Raw genomic sequence first — 23,317 nt, 5'->3', positions numbered from 1 at the left:
AGACTGCACCGCTTTTCCCCGCTCCTTTTCGCCTGCATGGGTGATCTCCGTCTTTTTTTTTTGAACGTTCATTTTAGAGCGCTGTAGTGCTATAGCACTATAATGCAACAGCAAAACAGCACTATAGCAACCCCATTGGAATGCCTGGACTCCACTGGGATACATGAGATGGCTACATCTACTACCTGGAAACAAGTACCCCACTGGATACAGACTTCAAGCGAGCTCAAGACAGGCATGTCAGTGTGTAAGCACCTCACTCAAAGCTGCTGTACTGCTGATCATCATTTACAATACCTCCAGGATCAGTTGCGACAAGGTAGTTATGGAGACCATGACTAATAGATCAGTAGCCTCACACACAGTCACACAAAACCACTGTAACCATACAAGCCTACCACTCAACAACTTCAACCCACAAAGATAAGGGGCTTGCCTCCCTGCCCTTTATACCTGACCCACCTCTGTGCCAGTCACTTCCCAGCCAATCACCTCTTGGAATGGATGGGTGCACATCAGGCTGGGTTAGCAACATCTGTCTCACCAATCAGTGATGCCCTGATCTCCCGCTTGAAGCCTGTATCCAATGGGGATACAGTTATTCCTGCCAGTTGTTCCTGCACTCCTCCTGTTTGTGCGTGCCTACATAAATCTGTCTGTGACTGTGTCTGTATTTATGCTTTGGCTTCCTGTTTTCTGTGTGTCTGGTCCCATCTGCTCTCTGCTTCTGTATGTATCCACTGACTTTTTTGTGATAACTTGGGCTGGTTCCTCCCCCCCTCCGCCACACTGACAGCTGTTTACTTGGTGGGGGGGTTCCATTCTGGAAAGTGTTGTCTCAACAAACTTGGCTTGGAGGCTAAAGACAGCAGGTTTTGTCCCCTGAGGGAATCAATCATCTTCTGGTTAGGAGAGCAAAGACAGTAGCTGTGTTCACTGGAGCAAAGCAACCATCTTCTGAGGAAAGTTTTAGCGGGTGCCGCCTCTGTTGGTGGGACTCATGCAATGCAGCCAGTGGATAGGGACACCTTCTGAGTGACACATCATGGAGCCAACTGATTTAGAGGTGTGTGGAATGTTCAGAAACTGCCACCTCACTACTCAATTATATATGAGAAATACTGAGGGGAAGCTGATGGCTCATCTCTAAGAGATGAAGGAGTAGCTGTTACTGTTCTAGAGGGAAGTGGATTAGGACTGGCCACTGAGAGGGTGACAGATGATACTGACTGACTGGCAAAGTCTAGAGGCCACAGGAGGAAGGTTGCAAGCCTAATGCGTCTGGGAAATTATAGATGTTCATATGGAAATCTTAGAAGTGTCTGAGGTAAAGTGGGGGAGCTGGAATGCTTAGTGACAGAGGAGAACATAGACATCGTGATCATTTCAAAAACTTGATGAGATGAGGATAATCAGTGGGATACAGTGATTCCTGGATATAAATTATATTGGAAGGCTAGGGAGGAAAGGGTTGGAGGTAGAGTGGCTCTGTATGTCAGAAAGGGTATACAGCCCAGTAAAACCGAGAATTTAAGAGAAATAGACTCACTTACAGAAATGCTAGGGGTGGAAATAGTGGGCCCAAAAGGAAACTTAACTCTTGGAATTTGTTATTGCCCACCAGATCAAAAGTTAGCAAATAATTTAAAAACAGCACAAGAATTAAGGAAAGCAGCTGGATGAAATAACTATCTCATAATAGGTGATTTTAACGACCCACCTATTAATCAGAACAATATGTGTTCAAGTCAAGAGAAAGATATTGGGTTTTTAGATACTCTCAATGACTGTGCCATGGAGCAGATGGTCACAGAACCTACGGGGGGGGGGCAATCCTGGACTTGCAAAAAAAAAAAAAAGAACGAACATAAAGACCAACAATAAAAACTTATTCAAATACATTAGAAGCAGAAAATCAGCCAGGGAGGCAATGGGGCCCTTGGATGACCAAAGGGTAAAAGGATTACTAAAGGATGATAGGGAAATGGAAGAGAATCGGAATGCTTTTTTTGCCTCTGTCTTCACTATCGAAGACGGGAGGTGCTTGCCCACTCCAGAACTGCCAATTTCAGGAGGGGCATCAAAAGACCTGAGTCAGATGAAGGTGATGAGAGAGAAGGTCCTATGACTGATGGACAAGTTAAAAACCGACAAGTCACCAGGCCCAGGTGGCATATATCCAAGAGTTCCAAAAGAACTCAAATGTGAACTGACAAAAATACACAGTCTCTCATTAAAATCTGCCTCTATTCCTGAGGACTGAAAGGTAGATTATTTAACATCTACATGTGTCCCCTTGCCCACATTGCACGGAGACATGGGCTGGGGTGTCACCAGTATGCTGATGACACCCAGCTCTATCTGTTGCTGGGTGGCTGGTCCAACTCCAAACTGGAAGATCTTGACAGGTGTTACAAAATGTGGCTGGTTGGCTTAGTCTGAGCTAGTTGAAATTGAACCTGACAAAGACGGAGGTCATGTGCCTCAGTTGGGGCGGATCAAGGGCAGGGATCCCGACCTTTGATGGGGCTCCATTGGTGCCAGCGCAGGAGGTTAGGAGTTTGGGAGTACTCCTGGATGCCTCCTTAACAATGGAGGCCCAGGTAGCAGTCATTGTCAAGTCGGCCTTTTATAATATTTGGATGATTAGACAGCTGGTTCCCTTCCCTGAATGCAACGACTTGGCAGTGGTGATCCATGCGATGGTCACCTCGAGGTTGGATTACTGTAATGCTCTCTACATGGGGCTGCCCTTATCGCAAGTTTGGAAGCTACAGCTGGTGCAAAATGCTGCAGCCAGGCTGTTGATGGGCCTCCCAATACGGGAGCACATTCAGCCTGTGCTGAAGGCATTGCACTGGCTACTGATAGCATACTGAATTCACTTTGAGGTGCTGGTTCTTACCTTTAAAGCCCTTTATGGTCAGGGACCTACATACCTGAGGGACTGCCTTTCCCCACATGTTCCCCAGAGAGCACTGCGATCAGGGTCTCAACACCGACTCACCCTTCCCAGACCAAAGGATGTCAGGCTAGCTACAACCAGGGCCAGGGCTTTCTTGGTGGCGGCTCCTCTCTGGTGGAACAAGCTCCCGGAGGAGATCAGGGCCATGCAGGACCTTATGCAGTTCTGCAGGGCCTGCAAGACGAAGCTGTTCTGCCAGGTGTTCAATTAGGAGCCGCCCCAGGGGAGAATGCCCTGTCCCCTGAAATTCTTAAAGCAGCCTGAGCCACCCGTACAATATCAGATTGGGATCGACCACTAGGACGGCACGGAAGTCTGAGCGCCATCCACAATGTAATATTAAACTGTTATCTGTTTAATGGTAATTGGATTATTATTGTTAGCACCTTTTAATGTTGTGATTGTTATATGGTTTTATGATTATTATACTATTTATTGTTGCTTTTATGTTGTTGTAAACTGCCCTGAGCCGGCCATGGCTGGGAGGGCAGGGTATAAATGTAATAAATAAATAAATAAATAAACCCCCAGAATCTTGTATTAAAAGATTCTAGAGGACATCCAGGAAATTACAGTCAGTCTAATGCCAATACTGGGTAAGTTGGTGGAATCTGTTATTAAAGGTAGAATTAGCAGGCACATTGATAAACAAAAGCTATTGAGGAAGAATCAGCATGGATTCTGTAAGGGAAGATCTTGTCTCACTAACCTTTTAGAGTTTTTTGAGGGGGTGAAAAAACATGTGGACAAGGATGACCCAGTAGATGTTGTTTACCTAGACTTCCAGAAAGCTTTTGATAATGTACTTCATCAAAGTTCCTCCTAAGTAAACTCAGCAGTCATGGAATAAGAGGACAAGTCCTCTTGTGGATTAAAAACTGGTCAATTAACAGGAAACAGAGAGTGATTATAAATGGGCTGTTTTCACAGTGGAAGGTGGCAAGCAGTGGAGTACCACAGGGCTCAGTACTACGTCCAGTGCTTTTTAACTTGTTCATTAATGATTTGGAGTTGGGAGTAAGCAGTGAAGTGGCTAAATTTGTGGATGATACTAAGTTGTTCAGGGCTGTGAGAACCAGGGAGCATTGCAAGGCACTCCAGAGGGATCTGTCAACATGACAAATTAGGTTCAACATGAGCCAAGTGCAAAGTAATGCACACTGGAGCCAAAAATCCTAACTATAAGTATAGGTTGATGGTATCCAAACTGGTAGAAACTGAACAGGAGAGACCTTGGAATTGTGGTAGATAACTCACTGAACATGTTGACTCAGTTTGCAACTGCAATAAAAAAGAAAAATGCTATGTGGGGGATTATTAGAAAGGGGATTGAAAACAAATCAGCCAGTATCTGAATGCCCCTGTATAAATCTATGGTGTGGCCTCATTTGGAATACTGGGTATAGTTCTAGTCACCGCCACCTCAAAATAGATACTATAGCATTGGGAGAGGTGCCAGAAAGGGCAACTAAAATGATTAAGGGGATGGAACACTTTCCCTATCAAGAAAGGTTAAAGAGTTTATGGCTCTTTAGCTTGGAGAAACAACACTTGAAGGGTGACATGATAGAGGTTTACAAATTATGTATGGGATACAGAAGGTAGAAAAGGAAGTACTTTTCTCTATTTCTGACAATACAAGAACTCATAGAACTTGTGGGCACTCAATGGAATTAATGAGCAGTAGGTTTGAATAGATAAGTACTTCTTCAGCTAAAAAGTAATTAACACGTGGAATTCAGTGCCGTAGGAAGTTGTGGCGGCTACAAGCATAGACAGCTTCAAGAGGGGATTGGATTAATATATGGAGCAGAGGTCCATCAGTGGTTATTAGCTACAAGGTATAGATGGAACACTATGTCTGGGGCAGTGATGCTCTGTATTCTCGGTGCTTGGGGGGCAACAGTAAGAGGGCTTCTGGAGTTCTAGCCCCACTGGTGGACCTCCTGATGGCACCTGGGTTTTGGCCACTGTTTGATACACAGTGTTGTACTAGATGGGCCATTGGCCTGATCCAGCATGGCTTCTCTTATGTTCTTATGATATGAGTTCAACCTCACTACCCAGGCATCAGTGATGAGAATCCAGGTGTTGAGATCTTAGTCTTGATGTCTCTTTGCTGTCACCTAAAAGTATTACAGCATATAATCTCACTTCCCACTCAGCTCCTATCAGCTCAGAGAAGGAAAAAAAGACAACCAGTGATCCATTTATGACTATTATTATTATTATTAGAAAAATACCCCATCCACCAATCCACTGCTTGAGCACTCCAGGAAAGAAGGAAAAAGCTTCTTCACATGCAATTTCTTAAAGGCTTTTTTTTACAGAAACCAAAAATGGCAGGTACCATTTGAGAAGAGATATTTTTCTATCCCTGTTGTGGAAAAGAAAGGCATCCTTTTAGTTGGAACCCTGATGCAACTCATTAGTCTTAATATAAAGTGTGCAATTTTTGTCATAATTGTTTATTTATATGCAAATATATGCAGATTTACTCAGTGAACAATTAAAACACCTATGATTAATCAACTAAATTACTTCAATCAGGTGGTAGCCCTCAATATTATTCAAGCACAATAATGCCTGAACATTAAACTGCAGCCACTGTATCAGTACAACAGTATTTTAATGTGTGGCTTTGTGAAGTTTTAGTAATGTATTGGAATCTGTTTCTGTGTGTGTGTGTATGCACACATGTGCACATGCATGGACACTGTTGTAAACATATCTTTCGTTTATGCTTTGGATAATTCTCCAATAGACAGTTTAGGCAAGCTTGTACTCCTGAGTTTATGTTGAGTTTCCTAAATGCATTTGAAAGACTCATGACTGTAGGGTGTCTTTTAATGTTCCTGTGTAAAATTCTTCAAGTTGCACAGTAACAGCAACTTTTTGACATTACTCAGTGGGACCAAGTGAGAATCCAGACTGATAACTGACTATTTACAAAAATCACATTCGTTTGAGAAAGGGAAAGTTCCTTTCATAAGATAAAATTAATTTTTATTGACAATATTTATGGGATGGTATTTACAAAGAGATCAAGTTTATTATTTTAATAAAGCTGCTTGCGCACACGCATGCGCACAGACACACACACACAAATATTCTCTAAAGTTAGCAACAATACGATTTATAAACTCCCGCTGGGAAAAATCCTCTTTGAAAGGCTGCTGACATTTTGAGCTACAATAAAGCAGAGTGCTGTTCAGAGTGCTTTCAGCTGGCAGCAGCCATGTCTGGGTTTACTGAAAAAATATTTCATACTATTGCTGTGATGATTAACCAGCATGAGTGTTATGCAAACAACTGTCTCAGTCCTGACTCCCAACCCCTGATCTCATGTTTGTCTGTAAGATCTGTTTGCAAGGGCATAAAGGGCAGCAGTACAGGAAGGGTTTCTACCTGACAGGGAAGAAGTAATCCTCTCTCAGAGATCTACTGTAAGCTATATACTCACAAACCTCTTCAGTACACAAGGCACACATATATAAATACTTCCCTCCACTCAAGGGCTCTACTGTAGATGTAGCACTAGAATATTTAGTGGATTGAACTATACCTCTTATTGTCTGAGAGCCTGTAAAAACGTGGTCCATGATTAGATTTCCAAAGGAGAGCCTTTCCTTAAGTGATATTAATAGTTGCTTCAGACTCTCATTATTCTTAGTGCACTGCATAACCATCTGAGTGAATATTTTGTTGCACACATTCAAAGAGGCTTTAATCTGTACTTGAAATCAACATCAGTTGTTGGTTGTAAAATTCCAAGTCCAGCACGTGACTGGTCTAAAGAAGGGCATTTTACATTCTTGTCCACAAGCTCCACCTCAAAGCAGGAAAGGAACAAAGTCAAAAATTGTTTAATTTCATGAACTGCAAATAATCTTCCAGGGCATTTGGCGCGTCCTGTCCCAAATGGCATGTAGTAATATTTTAACTTCTGACCATTTCGATAAAAAATGGTATTTTCTTCTCCATTTTCACTAAGATAACGGTCATACTTGAATGCCTGTTAACAAAGCCCAGAATAATGTAATTATAAATGCAATGTTGTTTAAGGCCAGCATTAGAGTTCACATTATTATGTGTAACATGACCAGAATTATTAATTTCAGAATTATAAAAATATTGCTCCAGATTTGGTGTTTGATAAATATTGGGGGTTAGAGCTGGGCCCTATGGCAAAAAATGTTAACAGACTTTAGAGGATGTTGCTGTTTGATGCACAGACAGGATCTATTGGGAAGAGAGTAATTGGAAAGTTCTGTTCCATGATCACACCTGCCTTTGCATTGTGGGGGATCGAAACCACTGCTGACATCTTTCTGATAACTAAAAAGGAACTGAAATTTGGTCTTAATCTAAACTGAAAGATCTTTCCTATTCTGTTATTACTAAACCCCAAGAACAACCTCTTTCTGTTGACCTCAGTGGGAGTTCCATTGATATTTTATGTCCTCTGATACTGGACAGAAACATGCTCAGTATTTACTACAGGAATCATAGTGCTTTTTTGCTGCCTACCAATTAACAAGTTGGATCCTGCGATTTCATTTTGTCAGCACCAGTGTGTTCTGCTGGCCCAAAGATCTCTGCAAGATGTTCTTGCATTAACAGAGGACATCAAGTATCAGCGGAAGGCTCCTTGCACTTGAGGGACACACAGATGCTGATGGAAGAAATGAGTACAGAGAACAGTGCATTCTTTGTTTTTGTTCTAGCTGACTTTGGGGACTGAATATTCTCCAGAGAGATTCTAGAATGGGAGAAGAAATTTGCATATCCTTTCCTTTTGAAACTGGAGTTTAAGAAAAACGTAGGTGTTGGATCATTGGATGAGGATGCCTGCTCATCTTCAGCAAGGAATCTCCTTAAGAATGTCCTTTGAAAAGCTTCCTCTGCTGATGGGTTATTTTTTGAAAGCCCCATATGTGCTCCATTGCTGTTAGGAAGTATCTGAAGGCCTACCTACATGAGATGTGCTCTAGAGCAAGGACCAAGAACAGAGGGGCTTTAACCATCTTTTGCAAGCAGGATCAGCCACAGGGTTCCTGTTTGGGCTGCTGCCAGGGTTCATGCACCCTGACAGATCATATAAACAAAACAAAAGTCTGAAATATCCCAGACATTGTAAATAAAGTTGCCAGGCCCCCCAGTGGAGGCAAGTGTCCCCCACTGCCAGGCCCCACCACGCTGCCACTGATCAGCTGACCGGCAGGAAGAACATACCCCAAAAATAGCCGATGTGCAGCTATGTGTCTGTCATTGCCCATGTGACCTGGAAGTGATATCATCATGTTGGGGATGTCGGGGCAACACTGATATTTGGGCAAAAACTCTGTGGTAGAAGCCAAATTTACCACAGAGATTTTGCCCAAATACCAGAGTGTTGCCCCAACATCCTTGACATGATGACATAACTTCTGGGTCATGTGGGCAGTGACATAGGCTGGGCTTCCCTCCTGCTCCCAGTAAGTCCCCCCATCCCCCGCCGGTTCCCAGGAGGGACTGGCAACCCTAATTGTTAAATGCAGTAAAGTTGAAAATTTCAATTTGAAATTCAGTTGTAAATCAACATTCCTGCATGGCTACCAATTGATTCAGGAACCTAATTTCAAGCACATTTTCTAGGTTTCACACATATACAAATACATTTAAAATTGCTTTTCTGATTTTTCTCACTTGTACACCATCAGCAGGAGAGGGGTTGAAAAGAAGGCTAAATTCACATGGTCAACTGAAGCTGTGATCACACGTACTAAATAATCCACTTTCAATCCACTTTTCAACTGGATTTTTACTGTGTGAACTGGCAAAATCCAATCTGAAAGTGCATTGAAAGTGAATTATTTATTGTGTGTGATCGCAGCTTCAGTTGACCATGTGAATTTAGCCTTAGGTATGGAGATACCTATTTCAACACAAATGTTTTTAGACTATTTAATCTTATTTTTTAAATTAAAGTTACAGCTTGCTTGGCATCTGATTGCTACATATTTCTTTTTCTTTGCACCCCAATACTCCATGAGAAAGCTCTCATCAGTCTGCAGTTTGTCTACCAAAAGCAAAGAATCTGTGAATTACACAAAAATAACAGTATTGACACCAAATGCTTTACTGTAGATAGAGACACCATCTTCTTTAATTTGTGCAGTGATTACCTGAAACGGCAATTACTCACCAAGGGATCTGAATAAATTTCTGGATCAAGATGTAACAGCTGAGGATAAAGGGCTATGATGTCATCTTTGCGGATATTGTAGGAGCCAGTGCTTAGCTGCAAGGAGAAATCTTCCTTAGCCACTCTGATTGTCATGGATGCACTGGAGAGTCTTATTGCTTCTTTAATAATACTATCTGTGTAAAAAAGATAGACTTTAACATAGACACAGTATACATTTTGAAAACGGATTGATAACAAGAATAAAATTCCTTGGATGTTATTCTGTACCACCAAATGCTATTATAGCTATATAGAAACATAGTACACATGTTGTGGTGTGGCCATGAACATTATACAACTGATGTTTCTTAATGTTTAATGGCTCCTCAATATCAGCAGGGAGGGAAGGCATGGCATAGCCCAATCCTGACAGATCTTGGAAGATAAGCCGGGTTGGTTCTTGGACAGGAGCCCCCTGAGGAGGTTTCTGCAGAGGAAGGTACTGGCAAACCACCCCTGCTTCTCACTTCCCTTGAAAGGCCCTTGCTGGGGTTATCAGAAGTCAGCTGCAACTTGATGGCACTTTACACACACTCAGATATCAGCAGTTTGTTCACTGATCGCTAGTGGAGTAGTACAGGAAAGTGGTGGAAGTTCCAGGTCCTTTATTACATGTTAAACAAGTCCTGATCTGGATATTCCAGGCTAGTCTGATCTCATCAGATCTCGGAAGCTAGGCAGGGTCAGCCCTGTATTTGGAAGGAGACCACCACAGAATATTAGGGTCATGATGCAGAAGCAGGCAATGGCAAACCACTTCTGAGCAGCTTTTGCCTTGAAAGCACCATGGGGTCATGGCCATAAGACAACTGTCACGTGACAGCAAACAAAACAAAACAAAAGCAAGCATACCTAGTACAGGCATGTCATCCAGCTGCTTTTGACTCAAGGAAACACGTTTCGTATTCAAACCCATTTTTTCACCAGCATTTTTGAGCACTCGTTGTACCTCTTTCACAGCCGCTTTCATTGCTTCTGGATTCCTGAAACAGACATGCTGGTCACAATGCAAAGAGTGGCTATGAGCCAGTGCTTATACATGGGCACCAGAAAGAGAAGATATGTAGTTGCTAGTCACAGTCCGTTGTTAAGTGGATGAGAGTAGCAGACTTTATCAGTAGTCTAATCATCAGGCAGTAGCATGGAGGCTTTGTGAAAGAAAAGATGGCATTCAAAGCCTCCTGATGATCAAGTAACAACCCTGTATTCCACCTCAGGATGAAATGCCCCCTGCCCACTACAGCTACTGAAGTCATATTTACGAGGACCACAGTGGGGGAAACAGCCTGAATGATCCAGATTAGCCCAATCTCATCTGATTTTGGGAGCTAAACAGGGTTGGCTATGGTTAGCATTTGGATAGGAGACCACCAAGAAAGTCGGGTGTTGTTATGTAGGTGAATGCAATTGCAAACTCCATCTCTTCTTACCTTGAAAACCCCATGAGGGGTTGCTATGAGTTGGTTGAGACTTGAAGGCATATTATTATTAGCAGAAGAAGAAGAAGAAGAAGAGAAGAGATTGGATTTATACCCCGCCCTTCACTACCCAAAGGTGTCTCAGAGCGGCTTACAAACTCCTTTCCCTTCCCCTCCCCACCACAGACACCCTGTGAGGTAGGTGGGGCTGAGAGAACTCTTGACAGAAACTGCTCTTTTTCAAGAACAGCTATGCCAGAGTTATGGCTTGCCCAAGGTCATCCAGCCAGGTGCAAGTGGAGGAGTGGGAAATCAAACCCTGTTCTCCCAGATTAGAGTCCACGCACTTAACCACTACACCAAACTGGCTCTCTTTTGAGTCCAGTGGCACCTTTAAGACCAACAAAGATGAAGTGTATCTGATGAAGTGTGCATGCACACAAAAACTTATATCCAGAATTAAACTTTGGCCCTTTCCACACTGGGACCTCACCCCAGGTTTTCTCTGTGTTCAACTCATGGCCATTTACCTTGCAGTTATCTCTGTTTATCTGTTGTTTTCTGCACTAATTTGTCCCACTCCAATTTGCTTGCCTGCCCCAGGTTATAAAGTCTGAATTGCAAACAGGGGTGTTTGTCCCAGGTATGGCGGGAAAGGGGCGGGGAGGATCGAAACAGAGTTAAAAATTCTACACTTAAATCTGGACCAGGGTCACTACGAATCAAGGGAAAGCCTGTGGCAAAACAGGATCTATATACCCCAGGGCAACAGTGGCCTGAACCTGGGGTGACCGCAATGTAATGCAGAATTGACAAAAACCCGGTATAAAAAGAGAGGTGAACTCAAATGTAGTGCAGAATAGCTAGTAGGAGACAGTGTTGAATCAGGATTAAAGGTCTACTGCAGAAAGAGCCTTTGTTGGTCCTAAAGGTGCCACTGGACTCAAACTTTATTCTGTTGCTTCAGACCAACATACTGACCCACCTGAAATAATAATAATAATAATAATAATAATAATAATAATAATAATAATAATAATAATAATAATAAGAAGAAGAAGAAGAAGAAGAAGAAGAAGAAGAAGAAGAAGAAGAAGAAGAAGAAGAAGAAGAAGAAGAAGAAGAAGAAGAAGAGGTAAACAAACATATTTTAAGTGATGTGCAACCTAGTGTATGCAATGCAGATAATCTAAAAGGTGCAGTCAGTTTTCACTGAGATGACTGACTATCATTTCTGAAAGCCTCATAAACATTAATTGAGATGTAGGGATTGTTGCATTCTGTTCTAGAAGGATGTTAATATTTATTGGTTAGACTGAATCTGAGAAGCCCAACAAGTGTATTGTTGAGAGTCCTCATTGTCAAAAAGTAAAAGGGGAGAATGATACTATAAATTGTTTGCGTCTTCACTGGGGACAAAAGCAGGACATACCTATCTAAATACATTTTAAAAGCATATATAAAGAGGCTGTATGGGATTATTCCTGCATATTATGGTCTCAGGAAGTTTAGGAGTTTCTTCCATAAATTGGATGAAAAATCTGAAATATGGTTCAATTCTTTTCATCTTTTGTCAGGATAACACAGAAGACCAGTTTGCCAAACAGTAATATGCATACTGTGGTAAGCTACCACATGGTGCACAATCAACCAAGAGCAGAATTTGTCCAACTACCATAAGAAACAATTCATGTAGAGAGAGGTCATATTTCTTATAGTATAGCTTGGGTAGCTACTTACTTAATAAGGTAGAATGAGCTCCAAAATGTAGCAGGAATTGTGTTCGCTTGTGAAGCCCATAGAACTGCAAGATGGGTCTTTGCTTTTTCCTTATCATCAAAAGTGGAGAGTGTGTCATTCAAGAACATGCGGAGAGAAATGAGTTCAGAAATGTTCTCTCTTTTTTGCAGATTCTCATGGAGTAGAGATTCGGCCAGCTTCTCGCGTGCCCTGTGGGCGCCTTTGAATATGTAGATAGGTAGCCCTGCCACAAGAGCTGGAAAAATTTGGTCAAATTCTTTAAAATTCTCTAGAGAGTTTAAAATAAGTGTTTTTTGGTCTTCTTGGTTAGAATGGATCTTGTCATTGTTTGTGTTAATCTCTGTACCAAAAAGTGTTAAAAACCCAGATTCAAACATCACACGGCAACAGAATTCGTAAAGCTTATCTGTTACCCAATCACTGGAGTTCATTTTTGAGGCAGTCGATTCCAGCATGACATAGGAAAGGTTTTCCATCATAGCTTCACTGAGAAAGTTCAGTGCTTTACCCTGCAGGGTTTTCATGAAGGTCTGATGCATATTTTCAGTGGTGTTCCCATCCTTTGGGTCAATACTTTTATGTCCAAAAGCCTGTCATCAAATATGGTAAATGTTAAGGAAAGCTGATCACAACCTATGGCTGGGATCTAACCTCTTCACCTCTTTCTTTCTACTATTTTCTTCCATGCTTCTATTTCAGACTGGGAAAAGCTGCAATGAAAAGACTTAACCCCTCTCTACTTGTGTCCTGGTCCTGATATGAACTGAAATTATCAATGTTATGTGTATGGAGCGAGACATCCCATGTTGATATACAAAAGATACCAGTTTTCACAGTAGCAGTCTCATAGAAGAAAATGGGTAAGGCATGGACATCTAAATGACAACCTGGAGCGTACTTGGCAGTCCTATGGAAATTCATCATAAAAGTTTCTGATAAATTTATTGCAAAATGCTCTTAAAACTAATGTGAACATTATAATTCAAGAGAACTACACAACATATCAGTATATGCTCTATTAATCTGTGATTTACTGGTCTTAAATGAAACTATCTTGATCTGTAAGCAAAATCTGTTTCTATGTAACATTAAGTTTTTGAAGACAGATTGATTTGTAGAGCTGTAGACATTATGGGGAAATTAACCTTGATTCCACTGAACCTGATAACCCTTCATGTCTACAGTACCAGGTGCAACATTATTGTCTATATGACCTTAACTGGTAATGCCAGCTATTGCTAGTTATTTGCTGGTACGTTTTTAGGATTTCCATTGTTCCGTTTTAAAAAATACTAAAACACATTTTATTATTTCTGAAAATATTTTCATTTTCTGAATTTGCTACCTTTGCCGAGGCTGTGAAGTGGAACTTTTTCCAGTCCAGATGTCTTCCTTGTTGCATCACAGAGTGATAGGAAAAAGGGTCTGTGAGGAAATGAACATATTTTCCTGCCAATCTGCAAGTGAAAATGGAGCCATATTTCTTTTGTCTTGCAGTGAGGAATTTGAGAGGATTGGAGCCAAACTGCAAAGCACAGCCAAGATATGGCAGCATCCCATTCTCCAAGGGTGGCTCATTCAGACGTCTGCAAAAGGCAATAGGGACATGGCATAGATTAGGACCATAAATTCAGATTTGACCTTCAAGTCTGCCATGGAAGCTTCTATTTACAACACACAATTTCCATTGTTGCTAGAAGGAATTGCCCTCATCTGAGTAATAAATCCACTAGGGAGGCAGTAGATAACTAACAAATAATGACTTGCGCACAATACAGAAGCTTGTTATTGCCTCAGTAATGAAAATGCACCAGATACAGTAAATCAAAGCCATTGAAATTTATCTTCTGTTCTAAACATATCACTACTACCTCATTCACTCTTGGTTAGCACTAATAATTTTTAACATAAATAGAATTTTATGGCAAAATATGTTTGCCAAGGTACATTTTATTATCTAATGAATACTGTAGAATAGAATTGGAGAGGGGGTACATAGGCAGGGGTGGGTTTTTTTTAAACCCCCCCCCCTTTTGAGTCAAATGAGCTGCATTTGGGTGAACCTTGGCAGTGTCCCCAGAGTTTGCTGTCTGATGAAATGAACAGAAAATCTGTTTGGTTTAACTTTTGTTTGTTCATTTGAACAATATGCCTGCTAGCATTGCTGATGTGTGCTCCTTTCTTTTAAGAAACCAAGTCTACCTACTCCAATAATCCACAGATGAATAGCTGCCTTAATATACCACTGAAGAGGAATATGTGAGAGCACCCTTTCACATATGTTGCTAAGGTCAATGTACATGCATGCATTTATAACCCAGCCACACTGAACTGTTCTCCCAACTATGCAGTCCTAAACAGAGTTAGGCAAAGGTAAATGTTCCCTTGCTCGAAAGCCAGTCGAGTCCGACTCTAGGATTGCGGTGCTCATCTCCATTTCAAAGCCGAAGAGCCAGCGCTGTCCGAAGACGTTTCCGTGGTCATGTGGCCGGCATGACTAAACACCAAGGCACACGGAACGCTGTTACCTTCCCACCAAAGTGGTACCTAAATCCATCAAAGTGACCGGGATTAGAAGGGTGAAACTCTGCTCAGGGTGTCACTTCAAATCTCACTGAACTAACTGGTTGCATTTTTATACAAACACAGACATGCAGCTCTGAGTCTCTGACCAGAGCTCATTTGTATAGCTGCTTCAGGACCCACATTTATGGTGGTCCATGTAAATTGTGGTTTGTCTGAGGCAGCCACTGGAAAAGTGAAAATCTATGTTAAGACGTTATTAACAATGTTATAACAATGTAATGCTCAGTATTCAATATAAACAGGTATGTAGAAGCATGGCTGAAAACATTGTTCTATAAATCCTAAAATAAAATAGCTACAGATCAAGTAACCTTTGAAAGCACAGTGAACCTATCCAAAATAGGAGGAAAAGCAGGTATGTAATATTAAGGAATATCAAGAAGAAAACTATGGAATGCTACTGAAATTCATGGGTAGAGATCAAATAGTTTACTGCCTTGTATATTTCCAGATCACATTGGATAATTTGAACTCATTATAAATGAAGTGATTATTACTATTAACAGCTTTCAGACTTTGGGCTTTATTCCTGAAGCAAGTGACGTTTTCCTGTATGCTGTGAGCACGGAACAGCATATACACGCTTAGCAAATATGCCAAATTGCTACATCTTTGCATGCACTGCTTTCTTTGAATATTTGTAACATATTACTGTGTAGTGCAGCATTCCCTTATCACTTAACAGATGGTACACATAGATGACTTTTATCACTTTTTACCTCCTGTGTTGCAAAAGCAAGACTAAAAGATGAACAAGATAAAAGCCAGAGAGATAAATATCAAAAATGTGCATACATTTCTTTTCTACAGAACTAAAACCTTTTCATTAGTTTTATTTTAATTAGTAAATCAAATGATTAACCTATGCAAAGTAATTACAGATCTAATCAGTAAATATTTGCAATATAGAAAAGGAGACAAACAATGACAAAACATTAATTTATATATCTGAAGATTTCTAAATATTTTTCACAGACCATGTCATTGGCTGATTTCACCTGTAATGCAATGCTCACCATTTCTGAAAATCCTAAAATTCCAAGTAATATAATTTAATTGATCACATACAACTTTTTTTTCCTATGTGCAATTTATCTCTTGAAATTTGTGGCAAGGTTTAAAAGGGTCTGTCTACTAATTCTTAATGCATGTCTACCTGAAAAGTGAGTTATTACAGTTAACTTAAGTATTACTTTTACCAATGGCTATTTTTATTAAGTATACCAATTTCAAAAATTCATACACATATAATGATACAAATGGGGAAAGTTCAGACCATCAAAATCATCCTTACCTCCTCCTTATTCCGAGAACCAATAACAAATTACAGCACAAAATCACCACTATTTCCCATATGAAAAGCAATGCTGATATTGCAGTCATTTCAAGCAACTGTAGTAAATTTACAAGAGTTTACACCTAAGTCTGAAAGTGATTCAGAAGATGTGAAAGTGCCACTTTTTATATTCAGTAAGAGTGCCCATTCATTGAACTGAAATAACCTATGTAAGCTATTAATTAACCATTTCTGGACAAAGCATCTGTACCTCCAGACCAAAATCTCTGCAAAGAACAGGACAAAGTTGTATTAGAAACTTGAAGCAGTAGCCTTGAACTGATTAACACTTATCAGTGAAGGTTGAAAGTAATTAAAGAGCTGTAATAGCTGATAATGTAAAGGTCTCTCAGACATATTTTGATCTAATGTGCAGATTGACCCATTTCATTTTATAGTTCAACCATATCTTTAAATGAGGTAGTCCTTTGACATACTGTGACATAACTTCTGCTGGGGATGCCAACTTTTAATTTCAAGAATGCAGGTGTGGTGCCAGGAAATGCAGGCTGGACTAGGGACAAAACTGAGTGGAGCCAATTCTGAATCCAGAGTGTTATAGGGTTGAATCTGCTGGGTTATAGGACCAGTGGCAGTAGTGAGTGAGGCATTGAGAGAAGTCTCTTAAGTGTGACACAGCAAAAATTCCATTATGTATACATCCATTACTCATTCTAAGTGGAACTATAGGACTAGTACAAATTGACATGTGGTGAAAGAGATTTTTTTAGTCCTGTAGGATCCTAGGAAAAGTTTGGGCATAAGTGATTTAGGCAATAATTTTATGTTAAGTTTGGATAGCAGAGTAGTGTTTATTATTATAGACTGGCTCTCAGCACATTGGTTCTGGCATGGTATACTTCTTGGTACAAGAATCTTGGAAAGTAAGGATTCCTAAAAATACAAAACTGGGGAGCAGAAATTATAAATGTCATTAATAAAAACCAGTCAGTTTAGAAAAGAGAAGTTCTGCAAACATCTGGGAGAGGGAATCTGGAATCCATTGTCAAACATCATGAAAAAGCACTTGGCTGCTTGTATATTTGCTAAGTCACCAAGCCCTCTCCTCTTCTTTCTGATTTTCTTTTTCCTTTGTGCATGAATGTTGGTGGTTGGGAGGCAAATTGTGAGTGGGGGTCCTGGTGGCAGGCAGAGGAGGGGATGGTTCCCCACAATTCTAACCAGTTCCTAACTAGTTCCTCCCCGTTCTGCCCAGCAGCACTATCCAGTACTCATAGGATCCACCCAAGAAGAGCAATGCATAAAATGGTATTAATTTATTCAGAAAACCCACATGACCAAAGAAGGATTCCAAATGAGTGACATGTATATCAAACTACTTATTTAAAAATGTTATCTGGGAAACAAACAAACAACAACAAAAAGTCCTGTAGTGTTAATGAACACATTCTGTATAGCACAATGGAAAAAGTAGAGCTGGCAGTAGCATACAGTAATATTATTTTGTTATGCAACACAAGGATTTATTACCATGGACAGAAATAGAATGTACAAAGTTCTCAGTTAAAATAAAAGTTTTAATAAAAGCTGTTAAATCCAACCCTTTAGATGGAGAAATTTTATATTAAACTCAAGTATGCCTGGTATGTAGAAAGAACTTATTTTCCTCTGTTTCCCATAACTTTAGAAGTCAGATCACTCAATGAAATTAATTAGAGTCCGGCATACCTGAAGGACCGCCTTTCCCCACACATTCCCTGGAGAGCACTGGGTTCAGGGGCACAAAATCGGTTGGCCTTCCAGGCCCCAATGATGCCAGGCTGGCAACAACCAGAGCCAGGGCCTTCTCATTGGTGACTCCATTCTGTTGGAATGAGCTCCCAGAAGAGACCAGGGTCCTGTGGGACTTCTTACAGTTCTGCAAGTCCTACAAGACGGAGCTCTTCTACCAGGTATTTGACTAAGGAGCCGCATCATATACCAAGGGGTGTCCCTGTGCCCTGGCTTTACCACTTTTGCCAGCCTGTGTCCTGGCCTTACCATCGCTATCTCCAACCTTTACCTGCCGCATAACAAGTGATCGAACTGAGCTGGGTTATGGGAATTATATGGTCACCTAAGTCATATTATTTGCTCCTTTTTCCTTGATAACATTCCAGCGTTTCAGTTGTATTTTAAATTATTTTTATTTCTCAGGCCTAGTGAGGCTGGGATTGCCTGTCCTCTTTTCCACACCACCAGGTGCTGTCCCTTGGATCTGTCCTCTCAGTCTAAGCCTTCTCTGTATCAGGCAAGATCCCACTCTGCCTCCTTTGCTCTTGCCATGCCCCTGGGATCCTTGGGCCCAGCCCAGTGGTATCCAGGAAACAGAATGTTAAGTACGAGACTCAACACAGCTAGTGAACAGTGAATCAGCTTTATTTAACGAAGTCAGAAGAAATCAGAATGAGACAAAAATATAGAGCAACAGCCACACCCACATGTCAGCTAACAACCAATAACTATTTACAGATAAGGTCCAATCAGAGTGCTTCCCTCCAGAACATTGCGCAGCTCTGATTGTTCTATTTACAATCCTGGTTCAGACTCAAGCTTAACATAGTTTTCAATACACAACAATTCCTCCCCCCTAAGACGGAACAACCTGGGAGCACACATAGTCTTTGAGATAAGCAGGAGTCTACCTGCTTCGTTGTGACCATCGTAATGTTACAGCTGGAGGACTGATTGGCGTTTCCCTGTTGATAGGGTTTTCCAGCATACCTTGGGGGCAGTTTGCCTGAAACTTGTCTTCAGGCGGGTAACTGGGTTCAGTCGTGATACTGGGTGGTTCTCCCTCGTGGGAGTTGTCCGAGCGGAAGCTCTACCCGTTCATCTGGAACGGGTACGTCTGCCACTGTAGTATTGGGCTCAGGGTCTACCTCAGCCCACCTTTTCCTTAGCTGGTCGATGTGTCTTTTAAACACTCAACCGTCAGCTAATCTTACAGAGTAAGTTCGGGAACCCAGTACCTTGGTTACTGTTGTCGGCAACCAACAATGCCCTCCAGCATAGTTCCTTGCATAAACATACTCTCCCTCCTCAAAACCCCTGGTCCAGTCAGTGGACTCACTGTGTGGGGGTCTGAATGTTGTTAGGTCCGGGTGCATTCGGTCAAGGAGAGTTGTCAGCTGCCGACCCATAAGCATTTCTGTGGGGCTCCGCCCCGTCACTGAGTGCAGTGTGACATGCTGGTGCAGGAGGAACAATGCCACCTTTTGGCTCCAGTTCCCCTGCACCAGGCGGCTAAGAGTCTCCTTAGTGGTCCGCACCATTCTTTTGGCCTGCCCATTAGTTGCTGGGTGGAATGGTGCTGACATGCTATGCTGTATCAGATTTGCCGCCAAAAACTCTTGAAACTCAGAGGCGGTGAAACAAGTCCCGTTGTCGGACAAAAAAGTGTCTGGTAACCCATGAGTTGCGAAAATGCGGTGCAGCATATTAATTACAGTATGGGCCGTCATTTTGGAGGTCGGGACCACCTCCAACCAATTAAGAACACTTGCCCTTGAAATGGCCCCGCAAAGTTGATGTGGACTCTCGACCAGGCCTGGTGACTCTTTCCTCACTGCTGGATTGGGGGTTGTGGTGGATCAGGCTGGGACAGCTGGCACTCGTGACACTTTGCACCCAACTCTCGATGTCAGAGTCAATTTTCGGCCACCAAAAATAGCCCCGAGCCAACCCCTTCATTCATACAATGTTGGGGTGGCATTTGTGCAGTGCCTCAAGGACCTGAGGTCTCAGCTTGGGGTGAACTACCACCCTGTTTCCCCACAATAAACATCGCCTGTGTACAGAGAGTTCACATTGCCACGATGCAAACGGCTTGAATTCCTCAGCGACACGCCCCACCGGCCACCGCCTCCACACCCAGTTGAGCACCCTGGCGATTGTGGAGTCCTTGGCCGAAGCAGTTGCAATGTCCAACGCGTGCACCGGAGGTTTGGCCAGTTCCTTGAGGGCCATCACCTCGAACGCCGGTGCAGGGTCAGAGTCCAGTTCAGGCAGGGGACAGCGGCTGAGGGTGTCAGCATGCCCCATGTTCTTGCCAGGCCAATGCTCCAGTACATAGTCATATGCTGACAAGAACACTGTCCAGTGCAACATCCTGGCCAACAAGATGTTGGGTGTCTGGCAGTCTAGCGTGAAAATTCCCAGGAGGGGCTTATGGTCAGTGACCAGCACAAAAGGTCTGCCATATAGAAAATCGTGAAATTTCTTCGCGCCAGCCACAAGCGCCAAGCCCTCTTTGTCTATTTGCGCATAATTCCTCTCAGCAGTGGTGAGCGTCCGAGAGTTATACGCGATGGGCACTTCTCTGCCGTCAGCCATCACATGGCTCAACACAGCCCCCACTCCATAAGGAGAAGCATCCGCGGCCAACACCAGCTGCTTAGCCTCATCATAGTGTGTCAATACAGCGTCAGACGATAACAGAGTCTTTATGGCATTGAATGCACGGTCGTGCTGTGGGCCCCACTCCCACTTAGCCCCCTTGGTAAGCAGCTTATGTAAGGGTTCTGCAATAGAAGTCTTATGTGGCAGGAATGTGTTGTAAAAATTCAAAATGCTCAAGAAGGATTGCAGTTCCTTCTTGGACTCTGGTCTTGGAGCATTTCTGATAGCTTGCACTTTACCCATTGTAGGGTATACCCCATCAGCATCGATTAAGAACCCCCAAAATTCCACTTTGGGCACTCCCAAGTGGCACTTCAATTTCTTTACTTTTAACCCTGCCGCTTGGAAATGGCCCAATATAGCCCTAATGCGCTCCGTCAGTTCGTCTTCGTTTTTTCCGGCGATCAAAACATCATCAAAATACGGGACTACCCAAGGCAGGTCCCTCAACAATCCTTCCATTAAGCGTTGAAAAATACATGGGGCAACGTTTACCCCAAATTGCAACCTGTTCACTTTAAATGTACCTCTGTGCATAATGACTGTTTGTGCTATAGCAGCTTGGGGGTCTAGAAGTTGTTGGTAAGCCTAAGCTAGATCTAACTTGGCAAAGACTTTACCTTCTCCCAAAGACGCTAGCACATGGCTAATGACTGGTACAGGGTATGAGCGTTGCTGTAGTGCTTTGTTTATCATGCACTTATAATCAGCACAGATTCTTACTGACCCATCAGGCTTAATTGGTGTCACAATAGGGGTCTCCCATCTGGCATGTGATACTAGTTCTAACACACCTTGGGCCACAAGTTTGTGTAACTCGGCCTCAATTCATGGTTTCATGGAAAGGGGCACCTTTCAATACTTTAGCCGTATAGGCGCTACTGCAGGATCTAACTCAAAGGTTACCGGCAGCCCTCTATACATTCCCAACGTACCATCAAATACATCAGCAAATTCAGTATACAGTGCATTCAATTTATTCGCGCTGACCTGGTTAATTCTGCTAATAGCAATTCCAAGGGCCTTGAACCAGTCCAATCCCAAAAGGCTGGCTCGGTGCTCCTCGGCAACAAGGAGGCTCAGTGACTCTCAGAACCCCTTCAATTGTACCTCAAACATGGCTTCCCCAGCCACAGGAATGCATCTCCCCTGAAAATCGGAGAGGTGAATGCTGCTCAGCTTCAAACGCCGACAACTCCAACGCGGAAACAATTGCTGCAACGTTTCTGTTGAGATGACGGTCACGGCTGATCCCGAGTCAACCTCCATCTCACACAGTATGCCATTCAGTAGGACAGTGATGTGGATCTTCTTCCTAGATCGTGATCCGGTCTTTAGGATGGTCGATGGGCAGGAACAGCAGTTGGTCAGATGGCAATCTGTAGATCTAGCGCCGTCCTGGTTGCAACCTGGGGACGTGCATGAAGAGACGACAGTGGTGTCCTCTTCTTTCTTGACCTGCAAACCTTGGCCAAATGGCCCCGCTTGTCACAGGATCAGCAAACGATGTCCTTCGCCCAGCAGCGATCCCGCTCGTGGTCTCCGTCGCATCCGGGACAGGCCCACCTTGGTGTGGTTTTCACTGGGGTCCGCTTGGCCCTCAGAGTTCGAGAGTGGTTGACATCATCACGCTCACCTTCGGACTCGCTTGTTGATTTGTGGTGCACTGACTTGCTGGCCCCCTGTTGGCTTGGGGTCAAGTTCTGACGCACTTCTAGTGTTGCCTTCTCCGTGGTCTCAGCGGCTACCACTTCTGAGTAGGCCACAGCGTAGGTGAGGGCTTGCCGGGTGAACAGCCGCTGCTGCAGCTTCTCGTCCTTCATGCCACAGATGAGCCGGCCGAGGAGCGCTTCCTCCAGGTCGGATAAGTTGCACGGGCATGCAGCCTTCCTTAATGCCGACACATATTCAGCTATCGTCTCGTTTGCTGCCTGAGACCATTTTTAGAATGCATGCTAACTAGAGATCTGCGACGGTACCGGTGCGAAATATCCCTTCAGCTGCAGCTTCAGGTCAGCCAGGGACATGTTCTTGATCTCAGCGGGCGCCACCAGGGACCGAGCGACGTCGAATACAGCTTTACTACAGGAACTGAGGAGCGTTGCCTTCTGCTGGTCTTCATCATCGACCTTGTTCGCCTGGAGGTGGAACTCGAACCTGGCCAGGTAGGAGTTCCAGTCCTCGAGGTCTGGTTCAAATGCTTTGAACCGCGAGTTGTTGGCCATCACTGTTCAGGGTGCAGGCACTGGCATTAGTGCTGCAGCCGCTTGATCAACCAGGTCTCGTTCTTCTGCCCTGGGTCCTTCAGGGGCTTTTCGGTCATCCACCATTCTGGTGTTGTTTCAGCAGGGCTGCCTACCCACTCTAGAATCCCACCTTCGTCGCCAACTGTTAAGTACGAGACTCAACACAGCTAGTGAACAGTGAATCAGCTTTATTTAACGAAGTCAGAAGAAACCAGAACGAGACAAAGACATAGAGCAACAGGCTCTCTTTTAAACAGTCTGGGCTTAAAAAGCCACGCCCACATGTCAGCTAACAACCAATAACTATTTACAGATAAGGTCCAATTAGAGTGCTTCCCTCCAGAACACTGCACAGCTCTGAATGTTCTATTTACA

General features: G+C 42.9%; 1 protein-coding gene across 1 annotated transcript; it reads right to left on the bottom strand.

Annotated features, from left to right (window-relative positions):
- Positions 1-6,680: 6,680 nt before the first annotated feature.
- On the bottom strand, positions 6,681-19,759 carry LOC107111819 (cholesterol 7-alpha-monooxygenase). The gene is made up of 7 exons (XM_015412857.1): positions 19,268-19,759; positions 16,254-16,351; positions 13,719-13,959; positions 12,353-12,963; positions 10,047-10,177; positions 9,153-9,328; positions 6,681-6,980 (listed from the first exon to the last, which is right to left on the bottom strand). The coding sequence occupies exons 1-7, from the start codon at positions 19,757-19,759 to the stop codon at positions 6,681-6,683; spliced, it is 2,049 nt and encodes a 682-aa protein (XP_015268343.1).
- Between the last annotated feature and the right edge of the window lie 3,558 nt (positions 19,760-23,317).

Source organism: Gekko japonicus, unplaced genomic scaffold, assembly GCF_001447785.1.
Source record: "Gekko japonicus isolate JY-2015 unplaced genomic scaffold, Gekko_japonicus_V1.1 scaffold1233, whole genome shotgun sequence".
In the NCBI taxonomy this organism is placed as follows: Eukaryota; Metazoa; Chordata; class Lepidosauria; order Squamata; family Gekkonidae; genus Gekko; species Gekko japonicus.
Note: the sequence above shows the minus strand (reverse complement) of the source record. Positions and strands in the feature narration are given on the sequence as shown.

Coding starts and splice junctions, on each gene's coding strand:
- LOC107111819 (XM_015412857.1), bottom strand. CDS start 19,759: ATGACGGCCCATACTGTAATTAATATGCTGCACCGCATTTTCGCAACT. Junction 16,352..19,267: donor TGCCGACAACAGTAACCAAG/GTACTGGGTTCC, acceptor AATTTACTACAG/TTGCTTGAAATGACTGCAAT. Junction 12,964..13,718: donor ACTTCACAGCCTCGGCAAAG/GTAGCAAATTCA, acceptor ATTTGATGACAG/GCTTTTGGACATAAAAGTAT.